General features: G+C 38.7%; 1 protein-coding gene across 1 annotated transcript in view; it reads right to left on the reverse strand.

The window, feature by feature from the left end:
• The window catches only part of ARHGAP18 (Rho GTPase activating protein 18), a 163,336-nt gene extending 142,776 nt beyond the window's left edge, over window positions 1–20,560 (reverse strand). The window contains exon 1 of the mRNA XM_014555858.2: window positions 20,393–20,560. Coding sequence (XP_014411344.1) covers window positions 20,393–20,436 — 44 coding nt within the window. The 5' untranslated portion in view covers window positions 20,437–20,560. The remainder of the gene's footprint in view (window positions 1–20,392) is intronic.
• Between the last annotated feature and the right edge of the window lie 65 nt (window positions 20,561–20,625).

Genomic DNA, 20,625 nt, shown 5'->3' on the forward strand with positions numbered 1-20,625 from the left:
TTTCATTTATTTTAAGGATATAATTTCCCCAAATGAAAGCATCAGCTGCCATTATTTTGCTACTGCCTGATCTACTCCTAAGACCTAGTGTTTAGATGCTGACACGTGGACTCACTAAAATGATCTTCTATCCTTCTCACTGTGAAGTTCTCCCTCCCTGGGTCCCTGGCTGTCCCTCCATAGCATTCTACACCCAAACTTCTGACTCATCCCTCTGATGATTTCTGGGAATTGACAGTGTGTCTGCCTGGGCTGTGGTCCCAGCCTGTCCCTCACAACTTAGCCCAAGTCCCCCAAACTTGACTCCTGACATGCCAACCTTATGACACCAACCAGCCTACCTTTTAGTTGACCCAATTCCAGACATTGGCACCCCTGGCCTGCCACTTTAGTTGTAATTTCTAGGCTGGATAATCCACAAAATGGGTATGAAGTTACTTTGCAGTAATGCTCCAAGCTATTTTGGGAGGTAGAAGAAGACACACATTTGCCATATCCAGAGACTCAGACTTGATAATAAGGGCTCTATTCAATAAGTGACATACACCAAGGGAAAGATCACATCTTCTTAGGAAACTATGTAACATGTAAGAGAGTCAACAGAACTATAGTATATGAATGATACCGCAAATAAGGTCTGTCATCAAAACATAAGAGAAACTGGTAACTGATATCAGATCACATATTATTTAAAGGACACTGTATATAATTCAAAGTATGCAAAGTTAGTGAGTAGAATGTAAGTTTGCTCATTCTCACCAAATCTTGTTCATATAATCACAAGCTGGAAAGAACCTCTAGCGGGTAGGGGGTTAGCTCAGTGGTAGAGTGCCTGCTTAGCATGCACAAGGTCCTGGGTTGGATCCCCAGTACCTCCATTAAAATAAATAAATAAATAAACCTAATTACCTCCTCCCTGCAAAAAATAAATAAATAAATAAATAAATAAGAATCTCTGTATAATATCACAGGGGTGATGATGGGGAAAGACAGCAGCAGGTATGGTCTCTATCATTTTAGAAGAAACCAAACACGTTGGGGAATAGAAGTTCTTCCAGCCGTATGTAAAACCTACTGGTAGAAGCATAATGTTTGAAACTTGTAGGCTTATGTCTAGGCTGGGGGCTCTTATCCCATCATTTGAATTAAATATGTTTACCAAGAATTAGGAGGCTATTCAGGCCAGTTAGACTTATTATCTTAATTAAATAAGTTAATCATATATTATTCAAACTGATAAAATAGGAGTTCAAAAAGAATGGTTTCTATGAAAACTAAGTTGAATGCCTTGGGAATCTTTTGCAAAGGCAAACTGCCAAGAAAAGTGCTGTTGAATTCGACGTGAGCAAGGCAACGATAAAAAATTAGAAATGTATAAAAACCTAGAATTCTACACTCATGTCAGAAGAGGTTTTAAGCTCTAAGATGATGAGATTTTTAGTTTTTATAAAACAATACACCTCAAAATACATTATGCCCATAAATTTCCATATGATTATATGAGTGTGGAGAGAGACACTGGAAGGTACACAGCAGGTTGTAAACATGGGTTTCCTGATTTCATGTTGTTTTGTTTTGAAAGCAGTTATGTGGTGGGGGAGAGGTGAAGGAAAAAAGATTGCATGTGAGAAAAAAGTTACAAAATAAGTAACATCATATATAAAGAGAATCGTGAAAGGATGGTCATTAAAATAGTAATGGTGGTTATCTTGAAGCTATTGTAGCTTTCATACATTTCTTTATATTGAATATTTTACAGTGAGCATTATTTTACATAATCATAAGAAAAATAAAAACATTCTCATTTTGGATTTTTTACACTATTAAAAAAAGAGAGACAAAAGAGCCCATGAGACAAATTTTAGGGGAAAATCAATTGCATGACTTTTGATCCTTGATGATCTGGTTTTACAGAAGAAGGGAAACTGCAGTGAACCACCTGTGCGCCAACCAATTTCTAGCATGTAAAGCTTCATTCTTCAGGGATCCAAAGGACCTGTTGTTTTCAAACTGCTTACACTTTCAGATGACAACACCTGGCCCTATCTCTACACTTTCTTATCCATCTTATCTGCATGGTTTTAATAGAAAATATACCTTTAGCCCACCTTTTATACATCTTATAGCCCACAGACCTACTGAAAATTCCAAGTCAGCTTGCCTTCTGCTGGATTTTCAATATTTAACTCCAGGCCAGTGCTTCATTCAAGCAATGCCTGTCACAGGTTATAGCTTATTTTTAAGAGCAATGCATAAGCTTATGGCTTCCCAACAGATAAGAGACATCAGACTGCAAGGTGTTAATTGCAAGGGGTAGGGGACCTCAAGTTCCAATGATACATTCCCAAGTATATAAGGGGAAAAAAATTCTAAAGAAATCTTAATTTTTTTTTAAGTCCACTTAAAGGGAAAAATGTCACAGGGAACAAATTCTAAAAAAAGAAATTATAACTTCGTTACAATGAAACTAATATTTCAGCAAGATCTAGGACCTGAGAGAGGAATCCAGCTCTTCTTACTATGTTCTAACAATTATTTTGAGGTCTTCAGATGTCAACATTCAAGTATTCTTGAACACTTTTTCTAACATTTTCCCTTTTCTAATAAATCTCAATCCTTGAACTTCAGTACTACTTTTTAAAAAAAAGAAAAAAGGCCACTCTCTACAGTCTATTCTTTCTTCCCCACTAATTCAATTATCTATTAGACAGGTTTACATTTACGGTGTGCACCAAGTACTCTACCTAGAGCCAACTCACACATAGGGGCAGTTCAGGCTCCCAGAAGTTACGGAACTTATCTGTGTTTCTACACAAATAGCAAGTGATAAAACGGGAATTCAGACACATCTGGAACCCCTGGATTCCAGGTGAGAGCAGGTACAATGTATCCAAGACAGGGTCATGAACCCTCCAATCCTCCATTTTCGTTAGTTAATGAAAATCTGCCTTAGAAGTAGATTCCGTAACATTAGGTTTACCTTGCAGTGGTTCCTTCACCTTGGTTGTGATCTAGAACTGTCTGTCTATAAATTTCTCCAGGGTGACAGGAGAGATAAAGAGTATTCTCAAGCTATTGCAGACTGACACCAAATTACCAGGTCTACTGCACAAACTCATCCATCTACGCCAAGTTAAGGGGATGATGACTGAGAAGAAACCTTCCTGATGTGGTACACACTTCACACCAGACTGTAACAGAAGCCGTCTCCTGTTTGATGACAAGGCTCCTGGAGGTCCAAATCAGAGTGCATCTCAGCGCTGCGGCCTTGGGCTTACGCCCAAGTCCCGACACTGATCTGGCCTGCCTCACCGCATGGCTGTCCTTGGCTTCTCTTAAAAATTCATTTGGTTTTACTTTCACTTACACACAAACACACACACCACACAAATGTATCACTAGAAGTTATCACTATATTTGATATTAATATCAACAGCAAGTATTCTAAGTCCATCCAAAAACGCAGTTATTTCTTACAAGGAAGAAAATACGGTTAATTCCATATATCTTTTCTTCTGAAAGTAATAATTAGATACTCAGATGCTATACACACTATAACGCCCAAAACCAGACCTTTAAGTCTCAGGGCCTTGAAGGTAGAAATCACACATGAAAATGATCTAATTGGGAAAGAAGACAGAGTCTGCAAGTTATCTGCTGTTCATGTTTCTTCTCTACATCTAGTCCCTGCAAAGACGGGCAATCTGGATGTGGAGGGGGAATTATCAACTTGGGCGTCAGGAGTCCTCGTTTCTCATTCCAACTCTAACACCAACCTGTCCTGAGACCATGAACAAATGCCTAACTTCTCTGGTCTTAGTTTCCTTATACGGGAAAAGAAAAGATGAACAAATAACTCCTAAGACCTCTTCCAGTCTAATCTCCTCTGGCGTGCCTTTTCATATCAGAGCCCACCCACCCAGCCCACAACTGTGTTTCCGTACTTTAAACTCTTACTTGGACTAAGTGTGAATTTTTATTACCATTGTCCAGCACCCCCATTAGAAAAAAAAATCACATTGTTATAAGACTGAGCAAACATCTGCTCTAATTTCCTGGTTTTACTGAGATATAACTGACAAATCCCATTGTATTAGCTTAAAGTGTACAACATAATGATTTGAAACATGGACACATAGCAAATGATTACAGCTAGCATCCATTGCCTCACATAGTGAGGATTTTTTTCTTAAAGATGAGAAATTTTAAGATCTACTCTCTTTGCAACTTTGAAATATACAATACAGTGTTATTAAGTATAGTCACCACACTGTACATTACATCTCTAGGACTTAGATAACTTTTTTTAATTCTTTTTTTTTTTAATTGACTTGTCAATTTACAGTGTTAGTTTCAGGTGTACAGCAAAGCAATTCAGTTATACATATACATACATGCACTATATATAGTCTCAGTTTCTTTTCCAATATGGCTTATTATAAGAAATTAAATACAGTTCCCTGTGCTATACAGTAGGTCCTTGTTGTTTATCTATTTTATATCTAGTAATGTGTACCTGTTAATCCCAGACTCCTAATCTGTTTCTCCCCTCCCCCACCAGTTACCACAGTTTGCTTTCTATAGGACTTACATATCCTATACCTGGAAATTTTTACCTTTTGACCCCCTTCACCCATTTCCCTCACCCCCAGCAACCACCAAGCTGTTGTCTCTATGAGTTCTGTTTTTTTAGATGCCACATAAAAGTGAGATCATACAGATGAAATAATAAAGAACTGAGGAAGCAGGAGAGATGGACTCCTACCAATGTCTTTGTGAAATAAAATTTGTGGTTATTTGACACTGTTGACAAAGGATGTTATTAGACTGCTCAGAATTACAAATGAGGTTAGAAGTACTGTTAGATATTAAGCAGATTCTATTTCACAATAATTAACAAGGATAGAAAAGTATGCATGCTAAATCACATCAGAAATTTCCTTCGGCTTTTAGGCATGCCAGGAAGAATTTGAGTCACTTTTATTGCTTATCCTATTCCTGTGCCCCTGAAGGGGGAGGAGCGCGGGAGGAAGAGCGTTAGTCATCTGCAATTAATTACTCATTGAATTTTCTGAGCCGTGATCATCTTTCCTTTTGAGCTTTCATCTAAGTATCGCTAAGAACTTTTGAATATTAATTATAACAACACTGTCCTGAAATAATTTTTGGCTTTGATTAAAATTGCGTGCCCTACTTTTGATTACTCCCTTCAGGTGTGGAGCCTAAAAAATCCTAGAAGGTTAGAGCTTAAAAAGATGTTAAGCACATCAAACCCCACACCTCACCTTCTACAGGCGAGGTTCTGGGACTACAAAGGTTAGGAGACGTGCCCGATTTCACCTAGCTAGTCACAAAGCAGATTCAGCCTCCAATGAGCCACATCCTGTTCTCCGAGGCCTCCTTTGAGCCTGTGCCAAAATAACATTTCATAATCATCTTTCACCCATTCACCCCCTAAGTTACTAAAAGAAAATTTTAATTTATGGATGACTTTCTTAGACACAAGGCCAGCATGTAGGTGGGAAATGCCTCTGTTGCCAAATAAATGGGGACTCTGGAGACCTAAGCAACATATATTTTTAATTTTTAAACTTTTTATATTTATGTCATCTCAAAATTAAGCTCACCAAGATTTGGTTAATTGTCAAGATGTGACCGTTGCAGGCAATTCTGGAGCTGAGTGAAATGAACAGTGTTCAGATCCAGGAAGGCAGCCCCTAAACATCAAACATCAAACATTCTGTGGCTAGTAACATTAGAATCTGGGTTCAAACTCTAGGTTACCTGCAAGGGATCACAACCACTGGTGGAAGAGCTTCTTGTTTTGTTTTTTGTTTGTTTTTTTAAGTGACCTATGGTGCCTGAGTGTCTGGGAAACAGTGGGCTTGTAGGGTGGGAGGTGAGGACACGGGTATGAGTGAGAAAGAAAGAGAACAATGAGAGGGTATCTAAAGAACAGTTCAATTAATTCACAACATGGCAGAGGTCTGGCTCTCAAATGCCACACTTATTTCAAGGGAAGACCATACTAACATGGCTCAAAGTTGGACCTCAAGTGTCAGACAGACTAGGTTCCTCCACCTGGTCGCCAGATGCTCTCAGTCTTATTACTTTACCTCCTTATGCCTCAGTTTTTCTATTCATGAAGTGAGGATGATAAATGAACCCCCCACAGAACTTTTAGGAAAATTAAATGAGAGAATACAAATAAACAGTAGCAAATATTAAGCACATAGTAAGTACTCAATAAGTTAACTCTTAAACTTGCTTCAAAACAGCTGACCTGTCTTTCCATCAACTGGTTACCTCTTAATGGTTTATGCAGTTGTGAAAAGCAAAGATACTCAGGAGGCACCCCTTCAGAATGCTATTTTTCTTCTCTCCTGGAAAGCTGTTTTTAAAAATTAGCATAGGCTAGTGTGCCTCTTTCAGATTTTTTTCATTTGAGGGTACAAGGCTTAAATTAATCCATCTGTCCACCATTTTTTTATTTCTTCAGAGATATTCAGAAAAATGATGTGCAATTTTATTGACCTGGGTTACATTAGGGTATCTCATCTGAATACTTCATCTTTTGTTTCCACCTTTGTAATTTCTTTCCTTTGTTTTCTACCTTTTGCTTTATTCCACCTCACTAGGCTCTGTAACTCCTCAAAGAAAGCACAGATAATCAAAAAAGAAATGGAAAGAAAATTACGAGTAATAGTGGAAAACACAAATAAATTGAGTTAATAGAGCCCAAAGTGTGGAAGTTTCATGACCTAGAGAATAAATGTGTACCCTTTCTGGTTATTTTCTTTGTGTCTTGCATAATGTCATGAGCCTGCATTCCTGGTAACATATATTGCAATGTCCAAAAAGGTACAGAAATTAATTTTATAGTGCTCATAGGAGTATTCCTTGACTATAGTATCTCTTTCAGATATTCAGTGTACTTACATTTTGCTACTGTAGCACCAGAGTTACTTTATAAAAATGATGTCAGGAGATCTGCTTGGTTAATGTTCTGACAAAAATAAAGAACTGGCTTTCTGCTTAGCTTCATCAAAGTTCCACTCCAAATTGGAGATAAGGTAGATTTTTTTTGTATTGGCAGAATATCAGGTCAGGTGTTCCTTACATTAGGTATGTGTAGCCTGAAATCATCAATGATTCAGTTCAGAAAATAAATTCTATTGCAAACCAAAATAAGGGTTGCATGTATCCTATAAATGGCTCCCAACTCTTTTGTTCTCATGCGCCATCTAGTGTTACTTAAGGGAATATGGTGCTAAATTCTCATTCTGCTGGGAAAATGAAAGGTTTAACCTGGAAAGAGATCATCTCGTTCAAAGCCCTGCCCTGATTTTGCATATGAAGCAGACCCACTCATTTCTGCAGGAGAAACACAGAAAATTAGTGATTATCCCTAAATATGGGGTAAAATATTATTCTAGTATTGTGGGGGGCATTCTCCATAAAACCCTGTTGGCTTACTTTATCTGCTGTTCATAATCATCATCATTTACTAACAGTTTCGGGGGCACAGAACTGAGATATACACAATATTCATTACAGAAACTTAAGTACTACAATGGCTTTGGAGTGAGACAAGTAACTGTGATTTGGGGAAAGTTACATACTTCACTCAGACTCTGTGACACCACCTGTAAAATGGGCATCATCATATGTATCATTATCATCATACCAACCTGTTATGGATTAAAAAAAAAAAAAAAAAGAAGCATGTGTAAAGTCCCTATTGGAGTTTATGTTCCGTGGAAGCAGTCAATTAATGGCAACCATTTTTAATATTGTATGAATAGCCCTATGAAATAAAGTTCCCAGAAGCTGATAGATACTTGTTTGGATCAGCATCCATCTGGGTAAATCAAATACAGATTTGTACAATAACTGTGGTCCCCCTTCTTTCTACTTACTAGCAATTCTCCTCTGGTAAGGTACTCAGTGAAGAGTAGTGGGTGAAAGTAGTGACTTGAGTGCCAACGGTGGAGGGACTCAAACCGCAGCTTCTCCACATCCGAGCCAAGTGACCCCGGACTTTCTGCTTGACTTCTCTGTGGTGAAGTTTCAACATCTGTCACACAATGATAATGGTAATTCCTATCTCACTGGTTTTTGTGTGTGTGTGGGGGGGGGATTAAATGTGTTGATAGATGTGCCTGGCACATAGCAAATGCTATGTAACTGAACTGTTGTTTAAGTATTAGCTGTAATTTAAAGCAAAATAAAAGTCATCTACTTGGCCTAAGTTCTAATAACACTGTTGTCGAACTGCTAACTGATAATTAAATAAATTTTTAAGAAAAAGATTGCTATAATATAGCAGTTGATTTCCTTAATCATAAAAAGCTAGGAATACTTGTATATTTCAGGCGTTTTTAATACAAATTGATAAGATTGTCATCTTCTTGAAAGATCTGTTTGATAGAAGTATTTTGGTTCAACAGTAATAACAATTTTCCCTGCTTTCTTTCTCTGTGCCCCATACTGTGCTGTGTGCTTATGGTTATTATGTCACTTGATCCCAAGGAAAGCACTTTGAAGGCAGAGGGCACGACCACTTTCCAGACTGTACAGATAAGGAACTGAAGCCTCAGAGAAACTAAGTAGCAAGTTCCAAGTTCACAGAGCTGGTACGTGTGAAAACCACCACCACCGCCAGGATTTCAAAAGAGGGACATTTATAACTACTACGTTAAATGGCCTCTCCACTTACAAATGGTTGAAACCGTGTCCTGTGAATACTTTCAAATGAAATAATACTCAGATCCTAAAGCAAATTGCTTGACCTCTCTAAGTCTCAGTTTTCCATAGATATAAAATGAGGGTGATTGAATCAGATGGTCCAAGATACTAAAAACTCTAGAATTTAAAACAAGTAATTTTACTTCACAGATCTCATTGGTAAACCTAGAAATTTAAAATTTTGAAAACACATCTACTCATGATTTTTCTGTTGGATTCTCTAACTGGTGTCCTAAAACTATAAATCATCTATATCAGTACAAAAAGTTTAGATTTTCTATTACCTAATTCAGAACTCAAGGGCTATAAAAATATCTCTTCTTATGTATATAACATATCAACTCTGTATTTGATCATTTTAATGATGCCCAAATTTTCTACAAGCCTAGGTTAAAGGAAAAAAAAAAATCATCCCACAGGGTCTACTTTCTCCATCAAAATATACCTTATATTAAATCTATAACAAAAGTATCCAATATCATAAACCCATTTGATTAATTCTACATTTTCTTCTTAGTCTATAATATTTAAGTATTTAATGTTAAAAATGTCTACACTTTAATCGTTTGCTCATTAACCAGTCCCAATGTCTGTATATCAGTGAATATAAAACAAGGTGGAAATCTGCCAAAAGTCAACTTAAATATTAGCAGAACACATCACCTGCTTGGCATTTTGTTCTTATTTTCCTTAAGTCAGGCAGACATATTTATAAGAAAAAGGAAGATAGTACTATCAATGCAATCTTCCATTCTTAGTATTCAATGAACACATCCAACACTGGAAAGGAGCTCCCTGCTATCACAGTACTGACATAAGAGACAGCACTAAAGTCAGTCTAAGCCCCCATCTTCATGTACATCCTGTACAGCCAAACTCTTCAGTTGCTTGGCCAAGAAGGTAAATTGCATCGTGGTTCCTAAGATAAGGGAGCCAAGCTCTAAACAAGCAAGCATGGTAGTGTAGCAGCTACACCAGGTGTGGAAGGAAGAGAGGACGCCTCCCCATCCCTGACCACCCACTGGAAGGTCCATAATCTTCCACGTGCATTATTCACATTCTCTCCACAGCACTCATAATTCTGATAGGTTTATTAACTGCCTCTTTTTCCCCATCAAAATTCAGGTTCTGGGACATCAGGAATTAACCCATCTTCTCACCCTTGCATCCCTAGAATAGTACTTGACACATAAGAGGTGCTTGGGAAAATCTACTTACTGCATAATAAAAGAAGTCATGCAAGTGGTTGAAAAATGACTTTCTCTTTCTGGATAATTTTTATCCCTAACCCCTTGCTGTTAGTTGTTGTCCTGTCTCCCTCTCTGCCCACTCTAACCAATCCCTTCCCGCCTCGGTTACCAACTATGTCTTAAACTGAAAATTCCTCATAGCCAAGGGCAGAAAGTGGCAGTTTGCTGTTGAGCTGTTAGGGGTTTGCCCTGAGCTCTGAGGATGCTTACTCTTGAAGGACAGGAGACACTTCAGGATGGTTTTACCTCTCCTCCTGAAACTTCTTTCTTAGGAGTTTTTCATAGACTGGATGCTCTGATTCAGCACCATGAGCTTTGGACATCTCCATCACATCTGGAGGTACAAGGCTCCTTATGTACTGAGATACTTGTGTCTTGTAAGCAACTCCATCCTTCACGAAGGCATATCACCTGCCCCATTCTGACCCATGATGTCCGTAAGATGCACTCGTGCACTGAAGCCTTGCTTTCTAAGTGAAAACCTGGGAATTGTTTAGAAATAAGGGATGGACAAGCCTACATTTTTGTTTTTTCAATCTTCAACTTTTTACTGTCTTTAAAAGGACTGCTCATATCATTTCACAAGCAGGGGAAGAAAATACAATGACTGTTTGGATATAAAATGCATAATCCAAGAACATCTTTCTTAAACCACTGCCACTAACAATGAGCTCCCTTTAGACACCCTCTCTGCTCTACCCCAACCCCCACCCACCCCCAAATCTATAATTGTTCTGGGCAAGGCCTGCATCCAAACTGCAAATGAAGGTACTAGGCTGACCACCAGGCCTTTCCATACTGCATTCTCCCCTGGTTACCTCTACTTGGAAGTAGATCTCACCTTGCCAATCCTGCAAAGAGGCCAGAGGGCTATAACGGGCGGGTACCTGTGCTGCAGCATGGTTCGTAAAGCCATCCTTCACCTTGTCCTGTGGGAGTTGGTGGGCATAAGCTGCACAGACTCTCACACCCCTCCCAATGGGGGGCATAAGCAGTCAGACAAATGGTAGCCCTGTTGGTATCACACAGTATCATCCTCGACTTGGGTGTGAGGTACTAATTCTCAGCCTGGTTATCCCCTCATCATCTGCTACATTGTACTTGATGTCACTTGAATAGGCCTTTTTCTTGACAACCTTGACAAACCAGAAACCCACATCCATGTCTGGACACAGACCTGCAGGCCTTGCAGAGCTCCCTGGGAGAAGACCGCAGTCCATGCCAGGCATGAGAGGACCTGGGGAGTTTTCTAAATGCAGATTAGCGACCTTTTTTCTCAGGAAATTTTGCTTCAGGAAGATTAAAAGTGGGCCAGAGACTCAGTATCCTTTACAAGTTTATTCACTGCTGCCACTTCTACCAACCACTCAACCCTCCACTTCACTGTCAGAAGCAGATTCATTTTGGGAACTCACTCACCTAAACCACGTTCCTACAAGCAACGCAAAAAGCAACAACTACTTCATTTTGCTCTCAGGACAAAGGGAGCACTCGTTCATTCATTCACTTACTGATCTGTGCATCAGACACACTTCTAAAAATCTGCAGGGAAATAAAAGGTAAATAAGACATAGTTCCTGTTGCCAGGACTGACTACATTACTTATGGGATCCTGTGTTGGGAAACAAACCAACCAACAAACAAAGCGGGGCCCTTTGTTCAAAAAGTATTAAGCACTTCAAGATGGTTACTGTAGAGCATTACCCAAGCACAGGGCCCACCTGAGCATGGGCAAAGCATGTTCATTTTGGGAACCCACTGACCTAAACAACATTCCTATCAGCAGTACAAAAAACAACAAGTATTTGTTTTGCTCTCAAAACAAGGAGAGCCCTCAGCTATGCCCATGACACTGGCCCGGCTTATGTATGAAGGAGGAATGTAGAACATTCCCACTTGAGAAATGAAGTTCAAAAGGCAAAAAGTGATGAGGTAATCAAAAAAACAGTCATTATCTACGATATATAAAATAGATAAACAGCAAGGTCCTACTGTACAGCACAGGGAACTCTATTCAATACCTTGTAACAGCCTATAACGAAAAGGAACATGAAAAGGAATACATACATGTATAACTGAATCACTGTGCTTTACACCAGAAATTAACACAACATTGTACATTAACTATACTTCAATTTTAAAAAAAGTTGTTATTATTAAGAAAGAGTCTCTATTTCAACCAATTTTTCTAGCTGAATAACTAGCCCTTGGTCTTCCAATGATTGTGCTTAAAATAAGAACTACACAGAACAGTGAATTACTTCATTACTTTGGGGTTTCCTGGGTGCTATCACCTTCTAGAAGCTATAGTAAGTCCTGACAAATCAGAGCCCCTCTTTATAGATCCGACTGAGGCATAAGCAAATGATACCCATGGGTTCATGAAAAGCAAAGATTAGCAGGCCCTCATTTCCACTTAACTCACAATAGCTTCTAAATACACTTTCTAATCTCCTAGTGAAATGCAAAAAAAAAAGTGTGAAATTTTTCACTCAAAAGACAGCCAACTTGAAACTTGAATTAATCCAAATGCCCTTAATAAATGAGCTCTTCCTCAGAACATTATTCTTGTTAAGACATTTGTCACTCATATTCTGCCAATTCATGTTAGTAACCATCATGATTCCATAATACAGAATTATGTAGTTTAAGAAGTAGATGGCTATTTTGTTGTATGCACTTGGAGATTTATAAACCCAAATCTTGGTATTTCTTCCCATCCTTTTAAGGTCAAATTTTTTATAAATGTGCAGACCAAAAAGCATGACCGAAATGCTTGCCCTTCCTAAACATAGGGCTTAAGAGTTCTTTGTGTGGCTCCTGATTGTTGAGGCTACTACATTAGCCGCCAAAGTGCCAAAGATGTGGTTCTTAGACATTTACTATTTTGTGGTTGTTTTGCCTTATTTGTATTCTGACATAATACTCGGCTTCAGAACATTGCAAATAGCAATCAACAAAACTAAAATGAACACAGCTACATAGTATGCGGAAATGGCAGTGAAGGGGAAACAAAGTTTCTAAGCAGAAGTATGCACAGAGCAACAGGGCTATATATTGTTTAAAAAATACTTACCCAGATGATAAGGGGTACTTTCTCCCTGCTGACAGAGGAGGAAGAGCCAGGAAAGAAGACCTCTCCTGTGCTATTTCTAGTCATTTCTAGAAGGCACTTGTACATTTAAACTTGCTACAGTGAAACCATGGAAGGGTAGCAGAGTCTGAGCTGTTCACGACTCCCCCTCCCCACAAAATAAAACCTCACTCTTAAGAAAGATGGAAAGGGAAATTATCAAGTATAGAATTACAATTAATTTTACACAGTGAAAAAACAGAATTTGCAAAAATTTAACCAAATGTACTAAGGGAAAAAAGAATTTTGCTGAATTCAGTGTAGTTTTTGGACGGCAGTCCTACGGTGATCCAAATGTGACGTACATTTGTAATATACATACAAACATTCTACAGTTTTTCTTAAAACTAAGAATGTAATGAACTCTATATATAATTGTTGCTTTACACCTATTATCAAATAAGTTTATGTTGTCAACAAAACATCTTATACAGAACCATGCAATTGCTCTAAAAACAAGACAATCGAGTATTCTTCAGTATTATTCTTTTAAAAATACAGACCAACCTTGGGGATTCTAACTTGCTAAGTCTGGGGTGAAGCCCAAGTATGTTTTATTTAAAAAAAATTTTTTTTTAAACCCCTAGTGGCTCTGACATGTAACTAAGGCTCAGAACCATTGTTCTAAACTAATGTTTCTTAAAGTGTGGTCCCCAGACCAGCAGTGTCAGCTACACCTGGGTACCAGTTTTAAATGCAGCTTCTGGTGCATTACCCAGACCTATTGAATTAGGAATTCACGGGGTGGGAGGGGGAATACGCTGCAGTGCTTAACAAGCCTTCCAGGTGATTCTGATTCGTATTAAAGTTCAAAGACAGCTGTTTAACCAAAAACGATTTAGGTCAAAATCATGTCTTTGTTACTGAAAGCCACCAGAACTTTCACCAGATTTTTTTTTTTTAATAGTTTCTATCTTCAACACACAAATCAAAATAAATCTCAGGAAGGTATTACTCCATATAAGGATCTAACAGCTGACACTTTGGAAAAATTCCTGCAAGCAATCACGTTTGCCACCCTGATCTCAGCCTCCATCTCCTTCCCTGGTTAGAGCAAAGGTCAGAAAACTTTTGCTATAATGGCCCAGATAGTAAATGTTTTTGACACAGCATGTCACATGGCCTGTCACAACCACTCAACTCTGCCATTTACAATTCATAAATGAGTGGGCGTGACTGTACTCCATTAAAACTTTATTTACAAAAGGGAGTATCAGGCCCGATTTGGCCCAAGGACTGCACTTTGCTGACCACTGAGCTCAAGATGTGATGGCAGACTAATCGAGAAAAAACCAAAATGAAATGCACGCTCTTATCCAGTCTGGAAGCTGCTTCTAGGTGAAGGACAGACTACGAGGAAAGGAGACAAAGTGCTGTGTCTCACTCATTCATCTATCTCTTATTCACACAGTAACCACTAGTGAGGTGCATACCATGTGCCTGGAACCAACCATCAAAGCCCTACCCCCACAGACCCAAGTCCAACAGAAGAAAAAAATTAAAATAATTAAAAAGAAACAATGCATTGTAGCACAGCCAGACAATGGAATATTATTCATCACTAAAAAAGAATAAGCTATTAGGTCATGAAAAGACAATGGGAAAACAAATGCATATTGCTAAATGAAAGAAGCCAATCTGAAAAGACTACATACTGTATTATTCCAACTATATGACATTCTGGAAAAGGCAAAACTCTGGAGACAGTAAAAACTACTGGTTGAGGGATCCTAGAATGTAAAAATAATGCCAGTGAGACATCTGATACTATATTGTTGTTCCAATCATGATGGTTGTATTCCAGTAAATCCCACTATCTGGCCCTTTAATTCATGGTGTCGGATTAAGTAGACTAATTGCTTAAGTGAACCCACAGGGCTGAAGAAAGAAGCCTGGTCTAAAAAAGGACTAAACTAGGTGATAACAATAGTCATAATGACCCCAAACAGCATTTTGCTTTAACCCTATCATAGCCTCTCACTTTGTAGGTGTCTTGCCATTAGACCATACATTCACTAAGAGCAAGTCCCTATTTTATTCATTCCTATATCTTCAAGAAATAATGTAGTATCAGGCAAGTGGAAGGCACACAATAAATATGTATTAACATTAAATTAACAAACTCCCTTTAATTAAGTGGCTACTGAAAAAATAAGAAACTGCTTTAATATTAATCATATTGTTTTAGGAGTAGAGGAGGAATGGCTGACAACCTCTAAAGCAGCTAAGAATCAGATAAATTAGGTCTGGATCTCCTGGAATGAGTAGGATTACACCTCTTGGAGAAGGAGAAAAGTAATACAGTAGAGGACACAGCAGGTGCAGAGGTACAAGGCTCAAGAGGAACACATTAAAGAAACAAAGAGAAAATCAACAGAGCTAGACCATGGGGTAAAACAATGAGGAAGGGAAGGAGAGAAATTCAGAAAATAAAGGCAAACTGAGATGTAATTTGTATGTCTTGAGAAGTTCAGAGACTATCCAGATACACAGCATTGTATTATACAATCTGGAAATCATCATGGTCAAATATCCAAATTTTCAAAAGCCCCGTAAGATCACGCTGGTTGCAGCACAGAGGACCAAAGAGAAAATTATTACAGGAGAATGCTTAACAGAGCCAGGGAAAGATGAAGGAATTGACTGAACCAAAACAGTGGCCAGAAGAATAGATGGGAGGAAAAGATTTGAGAGGTTTTTTTGAACTTACATAGACATTATTTCCTATCAGATGGAGAAGAAAGAGCTAAAGAGGATTCTCCCCTTTCTCATTTGGGAGACTTTGGAACAGATAAGAATTTTACCTGAGTCAGGAAATACAGTAGGAGAAGCAAGCTCGGAATGCAAAGATAAAACTTTATTCTGTTGTGCCTACGCTGAATGTCAGGTGTTTGGGGAAAGAGAAACAAGTGTAGTTCTCAAATGTTTATTTAATAGAGAAACCCAAATGAAACAACTCTGAAAATCTGAAATCACAAACAGTAGTAATATTTTTAACAACCAAGATATGACACACCTATAAGACGTAATGTATTTTGAAACCAGAGTAAGACGTAAAATGAGCGCATTCTTAGGGATTCATCAGAAACCAGTGCGAGATCTCTCCCTTTCATGTTTCAGATGTCCACTGCCCGAGGCGAGCCGAGTTCTCCTGTTAATGACAAGCACCTTTGGAAAGGTGAAGGCCTACAGACAAAACTTGGAAAAAATAAATGTCTAGTCTTCCGGCCCCAAGATTTCTCTTGGTCCACTCCAGGCCTGGGCAAGCCTATCAGTTTCAACCTCTTGCTGGGCTACCCCCTAGTGAAAGATTCCAAAAACAGAATAAGAGTTCTAGTACCCATGTCTTTGCGAAAGCAGGGATTGTGAACAATACAATGCACATATTAGATCAGAGGGTCAAATTCAGCCTTCCTCACCCTAAACAGTATAGTGTACACATTTGGGATACAGGAGGGGATGGTTGATTCAGAGCACACACCACAGATCATAGAGCCCCAGCATCTGATGTACAGTGAAATATTCAATGAATAAATAAGGTGACGCTGTGGCACATGACATTGTTTTTCCACCCAGACTTAAAGCAGACATTTTCTGGTTTATTTGAGCCAAAAGAGATGCTTTACCAGAATATCCAGAATAAGCTCGTTTCCTAAAAATAATATACTGGCTTCAGAAAAAGTTCATGGAATACCAAAAATATTATCTGTAAATTTAAATGATAAGATTATGGATTATTTTATTTCTTCTAGGGACAGGTCTCCGTATTTTCTAAGTTTTCTATTGATGAATACCAAAAACATTAAAGTGATTGGGTTTGGGTGCCGGGATTATGATTTCATATCTTTGGGGAGATGTCTGTCTATCCTGAGTATCACGGGAGAGCTCATCATATAGGTGATCAATAAGCCTTTGGTAAGGAAGGGAGGAGGAAAAAATGTATCAGCTGGAAGGATTTTAGCTGAGCATTGCCTTCAAGTTTATTTTATGATGTGCTTGAGGAGGTGATTAAGATTGTGCATTTTCTTTCTCAGCATGCCAGGGAATCATCATTGCCAGTTTGTGTGATACATGGTAGTAAAAGCAGAGAAGTTAGTTCAGGCTGTTCTTTTGAATGCTTTCACCTGGTGACTTCTTAGAACTGAAGGTCTCTTAGAGATTCATCGGGTTATCTCTGCCATGGCTGACGACTCTTTTAAAGTGATATAAGCAAGACCTTCAAACACAAAAATATAAGCAACTTAAAGGTGCAGGAGGACGGAGTGGAAAATAGAGAATGAGTTGTTCCAAGAAATGCAGATATTCAGATGCCAACTAGACTCGCACCTTCGAAATGACATGAGCAGTGACCAACCCTGGTCCCCGCCACTGCTGAGCTATTCTGCAGAAAAGAATATCACAGAGAAATGATACTATTCTCAAACCTTAGGATGCATCTATATTCCCAAAATGAATTCTTAGCAGTGACAATCTGAAAGATGCTGGCTGGGCTGAAAGCTACCTATGCCCTTGAAGATGACACAGAATCCTTGGAATTCTGGATATGAATATATCAACCCTAGAACTAGCTTGGTATTTCTAGCCTCTTGCTCAGACTCCAGTTAATGTTTGAGTATTTCTAGTTCTGTATAGGTATAGTTTTCCTTTCCTTAAATTGCTAAGCCCAAAGCTAAGAGTCATCCTAATTAACAGGAAATCCATTTATTAAATCAAAAGCAATCAGTGACCAGAGCTAACACCTTTTACACTACACAAGATAGCTCTTTTTAGACTGCCATAAGAAATCTGATGGAGGATAGATGAGAAAGCTCTATATTATCTTATTATTACAATAAAAACATTTCTGATCGTGTGGTACCTCTACTGAAAAATCCTTGGGATATATACTGGCTGAGGTTTTAAGAATGAACAAACTACCACTGAGCCGTGTTCTAATCCTAAACAGTGGTAGAAATAGACAGACATAAGTTTTTCTTTAGTAAAGGAAAAGAAAAGGAAAATGTACATGTTGGAACTGAAATTCTTGTACTATTCAACTGTTAAAAGGGAAAATGAAATTTATTACATTTCAAGCAGTTGCTTCACAGACTCGCTCACTCTAAGGCAGTCTATAAAATCACACCTTTTTTGTCTATATGGAAAAAGCCAATAGTAGAGCTGTAGGGACAGGATACAGGGACAGCAGGGCTGGGACAGGATAGGGGCAGACACAGGGGATGCGCTGGCCCCAACACCACCCTCACTTTGCACTGGAAAACTTTTGCTCCTCATCGTGTGTCATAATTGGATGAGGGCAAAAAACTGTCTAACTATTCTTCAATATCCAAATGTTGAAATGACTTTTTTCCTGTTTCCTTCTTCGGACTGGTGGTTGAGGCATCATTCTAGGTGACGGCTGACTGGGGTTCTGAGCCTTAGAACAAACTTAATGTCTAACCAGAACAGAATAATCACGGCTATGGTGGGGAGGAGAGTGCTTCCCAGAAACCACTCCACTGAAAGAGACTCAAAACAAAGGCAGGCCTTAGGAGACAGTTTTTCTCAGTAAAATCCTGGGTCTTTGGGAGCTTCTAAATGGTGCTTGTGTTAATTCCACTGGGGGACTCCTGGGTTGAGGATCTTGGAACTCAGCTAGTATGAAGAGGTGTAGGTCAGAGGTCAGACCGTTAACATCAGAGTTCCCTGGGGAAGATTTTTGTCTCTGCACAGGTCAGCTCAGAGCTTAGAACTTGGGGTGCTAGGAATGCACAGAATATTTACACCAAAATGGGAGGAAGGAATGGAACTCTCTCAGCTCTCAGGCCAATAATGAGACTTTAAAGAACTTTGTCCCTTCTGTAGGAAAAAGTCTGTTGACTGAATGCAGTAGGGGTCCTGTCCCTATAGAATAAACCAGAAATAGAAAGTTTTAGCTCTGCACAAGTTAGACTCTTCACCCTTTCTCATTAAGAGACTGCTTAATGCTCACTGTTAAATGGGCCCACAAGGGAACACATCACAAACACTGAAAACCACTGCCTCTCTTATAAAGAAGGCTTGAAAGGCATCTGTCCAGAGACTCCAACTTTTTTCAGTCAGACATTTACCACTCAATATCAAGTATTTCCTTCTCTTTCTTCCTCTTTATCACTGCAAGATTTGTAATCTTTTTAGTTTTGATAGGAAAAAAGTCCTTTGATGTCTTAGCAAAACAGCACACACTGTTTTAAATGAATTGCTATTAATAATTTATCTTCAGAATAAGCAGGAAATAAAGAAATCTAATATCATAATAGAAAGAAAACATTTTTCTGCCCCATTTGATTACAATTGCTAAATGTTAGGCAATACTTGTCAGACCTACTATTGCCTTATTTGAGATTAATTTGGAAAAGTGATCCTTCCTCTCAAAACCTCCAGCCAAAGTAACAGTAATTGAAATGGTAGCTATTATTACATGGCATTTTAGATAGTTTTTCTTTGGTAGCACAGTTAAATACTTGTATTTGAGTGCTCTTGGTTTATACTCAAAAGCCTCCTCTATTTTTGTTTCTTTTTATGAGGAACCAGCTGAAGATATTGACTCCACAGTTTCCAGCAAAAAAATGTTAATGTGCAACCACAAAGCTACACTTTGAAAATGTTTCTTTACTTTTGAACTGATAATTCTGTGGAAAAACTATCCTATTCAATCGCCAAAGAATATAAGGGGTGCTAATTTTTTTTTCTTTAAATTTGAGGGCTTCTATTTACTTCTCAAGAGTAAACCCTGAACACTCGTTTTTACAAATAACCAGGTAATTGCACATAGTATGAGTATGTCATCCAGTCAGCTTAAGTTCAATGCTGGTCAAGGTTGATGTTCAATTTTAATATTATTATTTTCTCTTGGCTGTAACTGAATTACCTCGAAAAGGCTACTATTATGATATCCGTTTACCTATCTGGAAAGTACCGTTTCCTAGAATATCCCAGGCATCTTTAAAAGGAAAAAAAATGTATCCTTAACCTCATCTTGCAAATAGTGGCTTAAATTTTACCAAGCAGGTCAAGGACAGGGTCAAGAATAACAGAGGTAAGAAAGAACACTAATGCTTATTTTCAACGTCAAACAGAAAGGATTTTTAAAATCACACAAAAACTCTCTTTTCTCAGTCTTCGTTAAAAACAAACTTGTAATGTGAGAATACGGCTAGCAGCGCACGAGACCTTCCCCCGCTGTGGGTTTCGGAGCTAGTAAATGCACTGAAAAGAGAAAAGCATGCAAAGCTGCTCTGCTTACCTGAGGTGAAAGCAGTGCACCAGCTTCGTTACTATTATAACCATCGTCCCCAGGTCCAGAGCAGGGAATGCCCGGGTGACAAGAAGTGAAAAGGGAAGCGACGATTCTGAGCCTCTGGGAGAATCTTCCCCGGGCGCTGGCTGGCTCCCCCGACACGCCTCCTCTCTCTGGCCGGGAAGAGAAGCGGCTCTCGCTCGCGCTTCACCGCGAAGCGCAGCCTGTCTTAGCTGCTC

The sequence above is a fragment of the Camelus ferus genome, chromosome 8, assembly GCF_009834535.1.
Source record: "Camelus ferus isolate YT-003-E chromosome 8, BCGSAC_Cfer_1.0, whole genome shotgun sequence".
Classification (NCBI taxonomy): Eukaryota; Metazoa; Chordata; class Mammalia; order Artiodactyla; family Camelidae; genus Camelus; species Camelus ferus.